The sequence below is a fragment of the Emys orbicularis genome, chromosome 4, assembly GCF_028017835.1.
Source record: "Emys orbicularis isolate rEmyOrb1 chromosome 4, rEmyOrb1.hap1, whole genome shotgun sequence".
NCBI lineage: Eukaryota > Metazoa > Chordata > Testudines > Emydidae > Emys > Emys orbicularis.
In genome coordinates, this window is record NC_088686.1 from 30,278,115 (window position 1) to 30,292,597 (window position 14,483).

The 14,483-nt window shown below is 42.9% G+C and overlaps 1 protein-coding gene across 1 annotated transcript in view; it reads left to right on the forward strand.

Moving 5' to 3' along the window:
- Positions 1 to 2,746: 2,746 nt before the first annotated feature.
- PRIMA1 (proline rich membrane anchor 1) overlaps positions 2,747 to 14,483 on the forward strand; it is a 77,744-nt gene continuing 66,007 nt past the window's right edge. The window contains exons 1-2 of the mRNA XM_065404456.1: positions 2,747 to 2,839; positions 11,528 to 11,678. Of these exons, the coding sequence (XP_065260528.1) occupies positions 2,747 to 2,839; positions 11,528 to 11,678 (244 nt within the window). The remainder of the gene's footprint in view (positions 2,840 to 11,527; positions 11,679 to 14,483) is intronic.

Below are 14,483 nucleotides of genomic sequence, written 5' to 3' on the forward strand. Positions count from 1 at the left end.
TTGGATCTGGATCCAGATTTGGATTTCAAGCACCCCACAGTCTGTGAGGTGTTCAGATGAGACATTTTGATTTAGGCCCATCTCTCTCCATAATTAGAAACAGAGTGTGACACTAAAAATTGACTCAAGCTATCGACGCAGCAAAAATATTTATTAGCGTGTTGACATATGATAAATCTAACTTACAGAAACAGCCACTATTCACAGGCCCTCCCGCAGCTTTGCTCATTAACAGGCTCACTAAAAAACAACCCATTTTCCTTTTTTATCTTTCCACTCTATTTCTTCTTTGTAAAGAGGCAAGACTGTGCCACCCTTACAATAAAGGATTCTTTATTCACTTCCCTGCACGCGCTCTTAAATGTTCCAATGTGCTTCATTATCACATAGAAACACAATAGAAATGAATGTCTCAAAGTGTCTTTCATTATTACATCTCACGAAACACCAAAAAAAAAAAAAAAAACCATACAGCAAATAATTCACTCACATGACAGGATAATCCCACACGCCAGGTTGAAAGAAATGTCGCTTCCCAGCAGAAGGCATCTGACTGAGATTTGTACCCTTTATGGCCCATCAAACCTTCAGGGCTCCAAGTCGCATGGCCGTCAGGGCGCTGACTATGTTTAAGGTTTGAGTGACTTTTTTACCCCTCTTGCTTGTCTTTGTTGCAATATTGGTTTTATTAATGTGCTTTTATCTTGGATAGGGAAGGCCCAGCCGTGGGAGTCAGGAAACCTGGGGTTCTACAACCACTGTTGTCACACACTTGCTGTGGGACCATCAACATGTCACTTAGGGCCTGACTTTCAGACGTGCTGAGCACCCAATAGCTCCCTTTGATTGCAATAGGAGCAGCAGGTGCTTAGCGCCTTTGAAAATCAGGCCAGTAACCTCTCTTGTCCTGTTTCCCTCTCTTTAAAATGGGGATGATGATACTTTCCTGACCCTGCTGGGGCGCACTGGGGCTAAATCCATTAATACTGTAAAGTGCTTTGAGATCCTCAGATGCCAGGTGCTGTAGAAACATTCATACTAATTGATTGTATTTTCTATAATTGTGTCTCCTATAGTAGCCACTTGTATAGAAATGAGTAAAACAATTAAACCTGCAAGTGTTCCTGGGCTTCACTTATTCCACTGAGGTGCCCCACGGGGGGCGCGGGGGGCGGTTGTTGGCAAAGCCACACTCGCCTCCCAAAACGCTGCTAACTTGCCTCCAGCAGCAATGGGGCGGGGGGGAGGAGGAGAGGGGAAGCTTGTCAGTTTCCAACCTGCAATGAACTTTTAATGAGTGTGGGAGAAAACCCCTGAGCCTCCCAAGAAGAAATCCCCGATCGAGTGTCATCAGCCGAGCCTAGGAGGGAAGAAAAAGCACCGAGCCAAGTGCCAAACACACAATGGGCTCGCTAGATGGATATGAAAAATCACTGCAGCAGCAGCAGGCAGGGGAGAGATTAAATTCACAGGCGAGCCAGGAGCCTCTGGCTTTGCTCTCTTATTCTCTCCCCCCCCCCCCCCCCCGCTTTTCCATGTGCAGCGCCTCTCCAGCCCTGTTGTCCTCCCTGCTCCCTCCCCATGGGCTCTGCACAGCCGACCTCTCTCTCTCTCTCTGCTGTTTCGTGGGGCTCTGGTGATGGACAGCTGAGGATCTGGTACCCAAAGGAACTGGCCAGGCACTAGACACCAACCCCACTACTTGCGGGAAGGGAGCTCTGTGCGGACCGGAGCAGTGGATCTCTTCGCTTTTGGGGAGGAGGGGGGCTAGAGGGAGCGGATTTCACAGCTGATTTCGCTTGGGCTCCTGGGCACCTTGTCTGGCACTTTTTCTTTGGGGAGCCTGCGGTTTTGTTGCAATTGCAGAGAGAGGAAGAGGGAGGGATTGCTCCGAGACTTGGACTATCCTCTGGGGCTTCGCATCCTACCTACAGCCATTGAGACCAAGTGGCATTTTGCAGGCTGGACCTCAGGTTCATTTTCGGGCGGTGGGCTGTTTTATTCCCTCCCTTGCCCTCCCTCCTCGGAGCCAGAGAGACACACACAGGACTGGCCGGGCTTTTTCTTTTCTTTCTTTCTTTTTTTTTTTTTTTTTTTGCTGGGCAAGCTCCTGTTCTGAGAAAGGAGCCCCTCACCTCCGCCCCCCCTCCTCCCGATGAGAGGCTGCTGGGCTCCAGGGATCCGGCTCAGCAGCGAGCGGAGGCAAAGCCAGGGGGCAGCCAGGCGGTGCACCAGCTGCTACTGATCCTGCTGCAAACTTTTCTACCTGCACCCAGTGCCCCGCCACAGCATGTAAAGGAAGCGCCAGCAGCGTCCTGCTTCACCTGAGACCCCGAGCCCAGCCCCCCGCCCGCCCCCAGGGTAAGAAGGAAAACAACCGCGAGCTGGGCGGTTGCCCTGCATGGCAGGAGCTGCGCTACGAGCATCACCAACACCCATTCTCCTGGGGAGGGGGGTCCCTGCCGCTGGCATGCCCGACGGGGAGGGGAGAAGGGGAAGCTGGGGGGGGGGGGTTGCGCTTCTTGCTGACCGGGGAAGCCAGGACTTGCTTGTAGCTGCGAAGCTTTCCAAAGGCCCCTTCCCCACCCCCCACCCACCCCTTTAGAAATAAAGTTGGGAAGATCTCGGGGAGGGAGGCACCGTGCTCTGCGGATGGGAGTGCGATCGGAAACGCCTTTGCTGTGCGCTCTCCCCCTGTTCAGTTACACAGGTCGTGAGCTGACGAGCCCCTTCGCCCAGAGGAGTGATGCTGATCAGAGAGCTGCTGCTGCTCCTCCACTGCTGCTGGCCTTCCCTGCTGCTGCACTGTGCCCTCCACCCCCTCTGGGGCGTCATCCAGGTAACTCCAACCTTGCCCCAGCCCCGGGCACTTTTAACCCAGAAGTTGGGTCGAAGGGGGCAGGCAGCACAGATGAACATCTGGCGTTATTTACTGATGCCCTGTGGCCGTAGCCCGGAGTGGGAGAAGGGAGAGGACTCTCTTGAGCTGGAAATAATCACTGCTGGTTGGGGTCCTGGGGCTTCCTGCCCCATACTCTCCTGGTGGGGTTTGGGAATAAGTGGTGTTTGATAGCTTCATCTCCTGGATTAGGGGAGTGTTTAGAGACAGATACATATTCCTGTACAGTTAAAAAAGATGAAATTAGAGATCACTGTCACCCAGAGCCCGAGAAAGAGACTCTAAGACTTCCTGTAAAATCCAGAGTGCCATTTAGATCTCTGAATGCTGCACTCCCGACACCTTTAAAGTCTGTCTGTCATTACTGCTGAAGATGGTTTTTAGTTTACAAGTCAAAATGGTGCATTTAGAACAACTTCTAATTGCTTGGGTTTGACTCAAAAGTGTTTGGTTTTAAATGGCTTTTTATATTTTTGGCATCTCAGACATACCCCACTTTTAAATTGTTTCCTTATTTTCATATACTTCTGAATATTTGAATGTGCTACAGAGAACTTCAGTGACCTCTCACAGTTCAGATGGACTTGCACAGCATGCACATGGTGATATATACAAATGTTAAACAACAATACTAGAGAGACAAGGTGGGTGAGGTAAAATCTTTTATTGGACCAACTTCTGTTGATGAGAGAGACAAGCTTTTGAGCTTACACAGAGCTCTTCTTCAGCTCACCTCACCGACAGACTTCTAATACCCTGGGACCAACACGGCTACAACACCACTTCAAAAAACAATACTGTCATTCATTACTTACAGCGATTTGTAAACTCATCCAGGGACATACTTTGTGTCCATCTCTGTCTGCAAAGAAACGATCACACTTTTGGTGCTGTCTTAATAATAAATATTAAAATTATATACATAGAGAGAGAGAGATGGAATGCACAGGTACGTGTATTTTATATGATGAGTGAAATCCTGGCCCCAGTGAAGTCAATAGGGACAACTCACACTCATTTCCATGGGGCCAGGATTTCTGCATGTATAAAATAGACTATGTATGTACACACAGAGAATTGTTCAGATTTTAATTTTTGCAAATTGTTGACTTTGGAAACTGATAGTCGTCCATGTAGCAGGGAGGAATAGCCCAATATATGTAGCTGTTGCTTGCCTAGTTATAATTCCAATTTCTTTCGATTACTGCTGATTACAGAGAGACATAGAGGCTTTTCTAGGGAGTCTAAGTGATCAACAGCCTTGTGTCTCTAGAACTCAAGTTGTTCTTTCTGAGCAAGATGTGGTTGATCTTTTTAAACATGTTGACAGTGAGAGGGTTTAGAGTGTAATTACTATAGGTGGCAATATGTACAAAACAAGGAACACATTGGGGAAGTGCTGAAAGCCTCATTCTGGTAATTTTTGGCATGGTGTCTGAAGTGTCTCTGAACTGAGAATTCGCTGGATAAAAGCTGAATCAGCTTTGTCCATTCGCAGCCTCTGACTGTTATGTGGTGTGACCTTGATTGTAATGTGGGGTGACCAGTGACCTTTCTGCAGATGGACTCAGAAAAAACAGCAGACTAAAATGGACAGTGATCTTCCAATTCAGGCAACCAGGAAACCAGCAAAGCTAACTAAAACACATCCCTTTGATATTTTACACTTTATTTATAATATATGTCTTCAAAGTAGTAATTGATGATCTAGCTGAGTACTGTTTCAGCACAGAGCAACTGCAGTTTCTTTTTTGGCGAAAACATAGCAAAGACTTAATGTCCTTTACTCTCTGTTCTAAACTTAGTGGACTCCGAAAGATTACACTGAGATTTTTTATTTGTTTTAACATTTGTCTCTTATAAGATTTGTGAGCTCTCCAACTGCCATAAATAATTTATTCATTCTGCTGACTGTCCGGCTCTAGAATTCAGATGGCTAAACTAGTTTCTGTAATTGAAAGTGTGCACATTTAAGGAAAATGCAATGATGTGACAAGAGCAGCATTTTGAAAACCATCTCCTTCAAAAGATCAGGCAGTCACCAAAATTTGCATGAGCACCCGTCATACAAGTCACTCAGGTGATTTAATTAAAAATAAATCAATAATATTTTAAATAGGTTGTGAAATAGGCAAACCAGAGTTGCCCAGCCTTCCTCTGCAATAATTTAGAAGTTCTACTGCCTGATGCTTGATTTATAACTGCAACATTTTTAGTGTTTTGTGTGAGTCCAGTCAATCAATCTGCTCATATTAGAGTTTTTACTTGCCCACCCCACCCAATGATAAAAGGTCATGCATGGAATAGCCAAGAGTGTCCTTAATGAGGCATGAGGTTTGCACATTCTTTGTATTCAACCTTAAACTGAGCCATGCATTATCCATATATGATCCTAGCTCTTTTACCAATACGAATTCCCTTCCATCACAGATTAGACTCAAAGGGAAAATCATCCCAGGTACAAGTTCTTATAAGTAAATGGGCCAAGATTTGGGGTCATATTCAACCCTGGTGTAACTTCATTTACTAAGAAGGGATGAATTTGATCCATAATCTTTAGCTAAATAAGCCGAGCCTCCTAACTTTGCCCAGACTAACTAGAATAATTCTGTAGCAACTTTTCTGTTTTTTCTGGAAATTAATGAAACACTCTCAGGAAAAAAGTAGGACATACCCAGAGACCCTGGATTCCATGAGCATGTTGTCAATACTGTTCCAGTTAGGTTACCCACACCTGAGGGAAGTGGAAGAGTTGCCAGAAATAGTGAATTGCAGTGGTGCAGGTCCAGTCCAAGTCCAAATTTTCCTCTATAGCATTTTCCAGACTTAACCTTTTCATGTGGTCCACACAGCTAAAAGTCTTTTCCAGGCCCTCACTGTTCTCTCACTGTCATGCCCCCTTTCTCTCTCCGTTCTGTTAATGATACCCATCTGACTTTCTCATTTATCTTCTGTTCCCATCACTCTCTTCGCTCTTCCTTGCATGCTGCTCCTTGCACATGGACTACTTTACCTGAACTAATCTGTCAGGGTATTACCTCTTCTCATTCCCTCCCCAAGACCTATTTCAAAACATCCACAAGAAATCAGCCAGATAAGGGTGGCTAGGTGAGGCGCAGTTGATGTTAATTTATTTAAAAAAAAACAAAATAAAACAAAAAACGCCAAACCTCACGATACTATTAAATGATTTGGAAGCATCAAGTTGTACACTTTGCTGGCCCATCTATTTGCCTGAATTATTACTGCTGCCCTGGTCCTCTCTCCCCTTAGCTTCCTGTTGTTTGCTTTGCTCAATTGTTGGGATTTGTCTTAAATGAGATTATAAGCATGTCAGGGCAGTGACCATGTTGTTCTATATATTTATTTGTAAAGAACCTAGCACCATTGGGCCCCAATTCTGCTTGAGGCCTTTGAGGGCCATCATAATACAAATAATTGAAAATAATAAATGGGCATCATAAATTAATGGGGACAAAATCTATCTCACTAATGTAAATCTAGAGCGACTCTGTTGTGACTTCAGTGGAGTTATTTTGGATTTACACCAATGGAAATGATATCAGATCGCTAGACAACTGTCATGACAGAAAGTTATTGTCACATCAAGTAGGCAGTAAGGGTTCTTGATTCTCTATTAGTCGATAGCACTTTTTTTTCGGTCAGACTATCATCCTTGCACTTGATTCAGAATGTCTCATAGAGACCATCAATTGGGGACTGCACTGTAATCCTCTATTCTCAAACGTGGAATCCATCCTGCATCATATAGCATGCAGATGAATTGCTGTGATCACGTATTGTCCCACTGAAGTCAGTGGGGCTCTGCACAGGTGCACCTTTGCACCCACGTGCTATGCAATGCAGGACTGGGGACAGACTTTCTGTAGAAAATCCTTGATTAAAAAGAAACAACCTCACAGACATGGACTTTATATAACTGACTATACAAGCAAGCGATTGCTTTCCAATTTGAATGTATTTATACCACTTTTTGTTTGCTTTTCCATGAATGTTTGTACAAACAGATTTTTATTTACCTGAGTATTAGGAAATGTCTGACCTTTATTCAAAATACATTCACATAAATTGTTCAAACAATTATGAATAATGAAAACATTAATAAAAATCAGCTCTGTCCATAGGTAATTTGAGAATGGAGAAAGGAGTAAATTCTTTGCTACTGATAGTTCACCTAGCTCTAAGTCCAGGCAACCTGAGAGGCCAACCTGACAAATTACTGAATGTATTGAGAAAACCAGATTCAAAACAAAAGAATTAATTTTTTTAGACAGGCCAATGAGACAAAACTTCTCAGCCATGTCCAGCAATAGGAAGTGTCACTGAAAGCTCAAAGGTCAAGGAAACAAATCCTGGTCAAAAGAGATCTACAGATCACTAGTGACCCCATGCAAAGACAATCTTTGGGTAATAAACTGAATGGAAGCCATACTGATATTTGTCTGAAAATTCCTTGTTTATGAAGTGTTTCTGAAGTTTTTCTGTGGCTAAGTTAACATTTGACAAAATGAACAAACAGTAAAGTTTGAGACAGGTCCGTAATTAGCAGAATCTTCCATAAAAGGTCTAGACTTTTTCAACATACCTTTCACTCCTGTCATCTTCTGTAAAGGCAGCTGACCTTGAATTGTACACATTAGATACAGAAAAAGATCTATTAGGTCATGTGTTTCATCAGTCTCTGCCAGGGCAGGATTGCTCCCTACAGTACATTTTCTACATTTAGGTTTAAAAGACTCAAGTAATGGCCTTTCATCAGAAGACTAATAGAAATCATCAGAAGTAAAGATTTTCCTGAGAATGAGCCAACATTTTTCATATTCTTTTTCTTAATTCTAATTACTCCTAGTTAATCCCCTTGTAATAATATTTAACTAATCCTCTCTTATTATAAGGCTTTCATTCCTCTCTGGTTAGTCCTCTTTCAGCAAACCTATACATCTTTAGTGTTTTTAAAGATCTTTCCCTTTAAGACAACCCCTTGAGTAAGGGTGAAATCTACAATGTTCATCATAATTACTGAAAATTTCCAGATGCTCTGCTGTGTGACAAAGCAGCCAAGGGAGTGAAAGCCCACCCCTTTGAATCTCAGCCATTTGCTGAGAATAAATCAGTGTGAGGAAACATAGCCAATATGGACTAAGGCATCAAAAAATACCCCAAAACCGAAACAGAAATAGGATGCTCCACTGGAGTATGGCTGGACACATATAGGGTTAATCTTGTCTGCAAAATAATTGAGAAAAATGTCCACTGGATTCTGAGGACATGCTATTACCAGTCCACTGTAAAACAGCCTCTGGGGATTTAAAAGGCAGTCAATAGTTCTAAAAATAGACAGAGCCTTTTGGCCTTGGCTGATATTAAATTAGAGTAATAAGTCAATCTAGCCTTCCCATACCATCACTATCATCGTATGTTTATACACAGGGCTTCTTCTAGGCTGTAAATGAAGAGTTTGCTCCGAATCCCTCTAGTGTTATTCTATCCCATCACTAGTCACCTCCATTTTCCCTGGCTCCCAAGTAATTTTAGTGACCTAAAGTAAGCACCAAATTAAATACCAGGACAAGGGACGATATAGTTATGAGTTGATAGCCTCCTTAGTTAGCTGCCAATGTGCATTGGAATGATATTGCCCCACAACCTCCCTGATGAGTATACATTTGATCACTACCAACCAAAGCCATGAAAGACCCCAGGTCACAGCCCAGCACAGGTCACTAGAGTTCAGCATTGTAGCAAGCTAGTGTTTTAACTACTGGGCTATTGCTGAAACCATCATTAATACAACAATACTATATATAAGCAGTGTAAGAATATTGAACATGACATATAGATTCTTCTGAGGCTTGTGAACTCTGGGAGCTCAATTTAAAGAGAAAAAGAAGCCTGCTTAGCAATCAGATTTATCACCAGCTCTGGAGGATTATACAGTTGAGTCACTTTGATTCATTACTGTTCAAAGAGTCCATGTAAGTCCCTGGAAACTTTTTGGGATGGTCTATAACTGTCTCTTTATTACTTCCTGATTGTAAGGGAGACAGTTGGAAAGTATTTGTGATTAAATCTGTTTTTTCCTATATTTGGTAATAGATTTTGATAAGCTGTTTAAGGTACTGAATCTTCTGAGGCGTGCTGTTTGGAGCCTCTCTCCAACTCATCACTTTTTCTTTTCCCTTTTGCACTCACTGCTGTTTGAGCTACAAAATACTATTTCCAAATAACCAAAGCCACAGGGTGTATTTAGGTACACAATGCTTGTGAACAGTCCTGTGTGCACCAGTGGTACATTTGTTAAAACTGCAGTTTTTGTATATGGTCAGAAATATATGAGTATAATGTATGTAACTTTAATGTGGCCAGAAGATGGCATAAACTACACTTTCCCTTTGCAAGGATCAATGCATTTTATTGTAATCAAATGACAGTTAATCAAAAATTACTAGATAGACCATTACTAATATTACTTCCACACAGTATCCTCTATAAAACCCTGGTTCAGTAAAGCACTCCTATTCAAGACTGCACTTGTGTACATGCTTAAGTCCTATTTACTTCACAGGGACTTAAGTATGTACTTAAGTGCTCTCCTAAATCAAGGTCTAAAAATGCATGTTAGACATTCTTTTTCTTAATTTCTGAGTCTTATCTCCTCAAAATAGGATCTTGCATAGATTCTTATTTTAAATAGGAGTTTAAATTAATTTCAAAAGAAGTTGACTTAGAGACCTCTAGAACTAAATACTCATTGGAAGCTATTGGGATGCTTGCATAATTTCACTTTTACCAGAGGTTCACCTCTCTTGCTTAATCTTTCTACATTTTCTGTGGTCTCAGATGAGTCATTTTAGGGTTCGTCGATATTTTTAAAGTTGATAATTGTGTAAATATTATATTACTATTGTAATGCATTACAACTAGTTGTCCTGACGTATCAAGATGCTGAGTATATTTTATACCAGGGGTCACCAAATTAAAAACATGAGGCAAATGATACCTACAGGACCCTACAATGGCCCATACCCACCTTTATCATTAGCATGTCACACAGGCTATGGGTCACAGCATGTGGTATTCCATCTTGATTGAAATGAGTGTGTGATTCATGTGGTCCTCAGATGGACAAAGTTTGGGCTGTCTTGTCTTATGTTTACAATAGACAGAAGTGAAAGGGCTAACACAATAGATTCTGGACATAAAGAAAAGGTAGTTTTCATAGTGTAGAAAAAGAGATCTAATTTGGCCCTCAGTTCTGCCATAAATCAATCACCATCCTGGCAAATCCCAACGGGACTTGGCCTCCTTGCAAATTGAGCACCATCTGGGTCAATCTCTGGCAAAGTTGCCTAAGGTGGTGTGGTTAGGGTGACCAGACAGCAAGTGTGAAAAATTGGGATGGGGATGGGGTGTAATAGGAGCCTATATAAGAAAAAGACCCAAAAATCGGGACTGTCCTTATAAAATCGGGACATCTGGTCACCCTAGGTGTGGTTGTATATTCAATTTATGTCCACCACTGGCAATATCTTGTCATGCCACCTAAGCTTTTGATGCCCACGTGATTGCTGGCTGTGTAGCAGCGTTCCTTGATATACACACTTAGGAATTCTTTGGTTTTCCATTCTTATAATATGCCCATACCAAGAAAGCTACCAAAACTGAAAAAGTACTGATGGAGGCAGTTGCTGGGTTTGGCTTGGAATAGCCTCATTTCTGATCTTGTTCAGCGACTTGATATGATGCAGCTGACAAAGACAATGAGAATAGAAAACCTCAAAACAGTGTTCTTCAGCCTTCCTCAGCACCCATATTTCACTTCTCTACAATAGAGTTGGTATAACTGTGGTTCTATAGGTCCGCAGCACTGTAGCCAGCTTGCTATCATGATGTACCCAGAGAGAACACAGAAGGGCCCAAAACATGGCAGCAGCTGCTGATATACAAGTGTCCAAATATTTCAAGCATCCTCTAGCACTGTCTGTGATGCTGCCCAAATATTTGACAGTTGCCATCTGTTCAATGTCCCACCCGAACAGGTTAGGTTGTAATCTGGAGATAGAGGCTGATTGATGGTAACAGCCAGGGAATTAGTTTTATCTGGATTAATAACCAACCAGATCAGCCATCAGCTGCAGTGATCTCACCAAACTAAGACAACAAGACAATTGAAGCAGAATGGCATTCAGCTCAATGCCACAGACAGTTGTCACCTCAAGCTTTCCATCAATCACTCAGTATCGATATTGAACAACAATGGTGACAGACCGCAGCCTTGCCGGACTCCCGAGGAGATAGGAAACCATGCCATGTGCGTGCCATTGACTTGAATGCAGCTTTCCGTTCCATTACAGAGCTCTTCTATCAATGACATTCTCTTCCCAAAGATGCCAAGTCACCTCATCAGAGCTCACAAATGTGCTTGTACTTGTTTTTTTAACCTACTTCTGCCATAAGGAAAAGGAACCTAATGCTGCCCACAGAAGCTAATGGGGTTGTGTGTGTGTGCCTGAGGGCAGAATTTGGCCCTAAGCATCTTGTAATGTTTATTAACTCTCTTTAGCTTGAGATACGTTTCCAGGAACTAATTCATATTTTTCTTTACAGATCATTCAAGGTGAACCACAGAAGTCATGTTCCAAGTCTGTAGCAGAGAAGGTTACGGAGAGTTGCCAGCAAATCTGCCAGTGTAGACCACCTCCTCCATTACCACCACCTCCACCACCCCCACCACCTCCTAGGTTGCTTGTGGTCCCAAGTAAGTAAAGATTGGTACTACTGCCATATGTCAGAGGGAGGAGTGGAAAATGGGGGGCATTTGGACAGATGGAAAGTGAAAAAGTGCGAGAGAGGGCACAATTAAACTTGGTTGTAATTTTTCACGTAGTGAATGGGAAAAAATGTTCTCGGTAAAAGTAGAAATGTATTTTCTGATCAATTAATAATGTTCTGCTTTTGTAGAGGATCCAGAGAAAATTCTTCCCCTCATTAAGCTTTGTGTTCCCTTGCGCTAAATGACTCACTAATGACCTAGCCTCAGGGAATGTAGTCCCCACCTGGTTTTCTATATTTTCCCCTTGTTTGCATGATCATTTTAAAATATTGTATGAGTCACTTGTTACTGGGTCTGCAGCTTAGAGATCTTTAGGTAGCTTCCCTTACGTACACCACAAAAAATCAGTCTCCATGAATAAGCTGAAAGCCAAACAATATGACTAGAGTTAGTTTTTGCTCAATTGAAGTCAATAGAGCTATGCCAGTTTAAACCAGCTGTCGGCTTGGCCTGTTTGTAACTTGATTATTTAAAAGTACAGTAACGGTGAGAGACATGTCAAGAATGAAAAGCCCAAGCAAGCAGACTGTGCTCTCAGCCATATATATATATATATATATATATGAAGCACGGAAACACAAAATACATATCCCCAGCCCCACCCAACTGGTGCATACAAACTCCAAGTAAATGGGAGGAAATGCGTACATTTTACCAGGCCCCGGTCACAAGGCCATCACTGTGAGGGGAAAAAAAATCAAGCTAAATTGTGGATGCTTGAGTTGGACTAAATGTTATTTATATAATCTTGGTGAGTATGTTTGTACTTTTCTCTCTCTCTGTGTGGGTTGGGATGGAGGCTTGTGTTATGAGTTTGCCCTAGGCCCAGTGAAATGTTGCTCATGCACACCCATTATGCCATTGCTATTACAAGCTATAGGCAGGAGTAGTAGTTGGAGGCCACTTCTCCCATGACATACAGGTTTGTGGATCTAGAGTTAGCCAAAAGAGATTAGAAGCATTATGTTGACCTTCATCAGTGGGCAACCCCTCAAATCGCAGTTGGAGATAAAGTATGGCTCCAACAGAATACCTTGACTCTACCCAGCCTTCAAGGAAGTTAGATTACTGATATCTTGTCCAATTCTGGGTGATCCAGTAGATCAGCCCTGTGGCCTTCAAACTCCAACTGCCTAGGGCGATGAAAATGCACCCGGTATTTTACATCTACTTGCTGAAAAATTACACTGACCACTCCTCCCTCGGACGAGTACAACTGCCATCTCCACCCATCGTAGTCCAGGGGCCGGAGGAATATCTAGTGAAGCAGATCTAGGCCTCCAAAATTCTTTCGAGGAAAGCTCATGTACTCTGTTGATTAGGAGGGTTATGGTCCAGCTGATCGTTCATGGGAGCCCGCCAAAAATATACATGCACCTGACCTGCTTCAAGAATTTCATTGGTCACACCCTCATAAACTTGGCTCAAAGACACCTGGTAGGCATCTTTTGAAGAGGGGGTAATTTAATGAGTCATTTTTGAGCCTAACGAGTGCTCTCTGAGCCTTAGCCTGATGAGCCATCCCTGAGTATGATTATCTCAGGGCTCCACATCAATCAACTAGGGCTCAGCCAATCCACAGGCAAAGGTCTATCCAGGTGACCCCAAGGCCAGGGATATAGGCTCCCTATAAGAGCAGCCACACCAGTCTGCTGGTGAGGTAGCAACATTGAGGAGTATCCCCTGCCGCTTGGTGGCTCTGACAGACTGCTCCTGTTCCAGCTGCTTCCTGCTCCAGCCTTGTTCCAACCCCACTCTTGGTTCCTGATTCCTGCTCTGCCCCAGGCTCTGGTCCCTGGCCCAACCACTAGGCCTGACCATCCACTTCTCAGTTCTGACACCAAGAAGTTCCGAGGCAGCACCAGGAAGCAGACTCTCCTTGCAGTGTAGTTCCCTTGAAAGGTGGAGGCACGGTTAGCCCCACAAGACAGGTACTATGTTGACTGGCCTAGGTGAACAATGTGGAGGAAAATCCCTTGTGGCATCCCCAAGCTCCTTCATGGGTTTTCTCCATATAAAGGCTGTTTTAGGGCCTTTGCAGCAATGTTTAGATTCTCCTCCTAGATGCTTCTAGTTCCTTCAGAAAGGAGTTCCATATTCCAGAGTATCTATCTAATTTGCTTATATTTTTGCAAATTAGTCTCTCCAAAAAGGCAACCTGCACTATTAATTCCTACCATTGCCTTTAATAAACTCCCTGGGAGGTCAGTGTTGCAATGTACATCTATTACCCTTCAAGTTATTACCTGAAGGGAAATGTAACCATTTTGTAGTGTCTCTTGACTATTTATCACTCAATTTATCAATCCCCAAAGGTTCTAATGGTGCCTTACTTCCCAAATCCCTCTTCTAATGCAAAGAAGACCAACTCTTGCATATGGGGGTGAGAAGGCATTCACTGAACATTTGAAGAAGGGTATTTCATAAGTTTATTACTGCAGAGGAGAAAAGGAGCAGAATTTTCCAGTGTATCTTCAGCTAGGAGAGTGTCTTCTATCTCTGCCATGCCACAGGAGTCTAAGGCAACAAAATAATAGTGCTTTGAACCCTTGGAAAATATACTGTGTACTGACAACTTGATCTCCCTTTTTCAAGGTTTTAAATATCAGGAAGAATCTTTGTCAGCATTCAAGAAGACACTGTGTACATTTATACTGACCCTGTTTCCCTGAGCGACCTAACCCCAAATGACTAATTTTTTTTAACAAGTTATTGTGTTTTAAATGTATC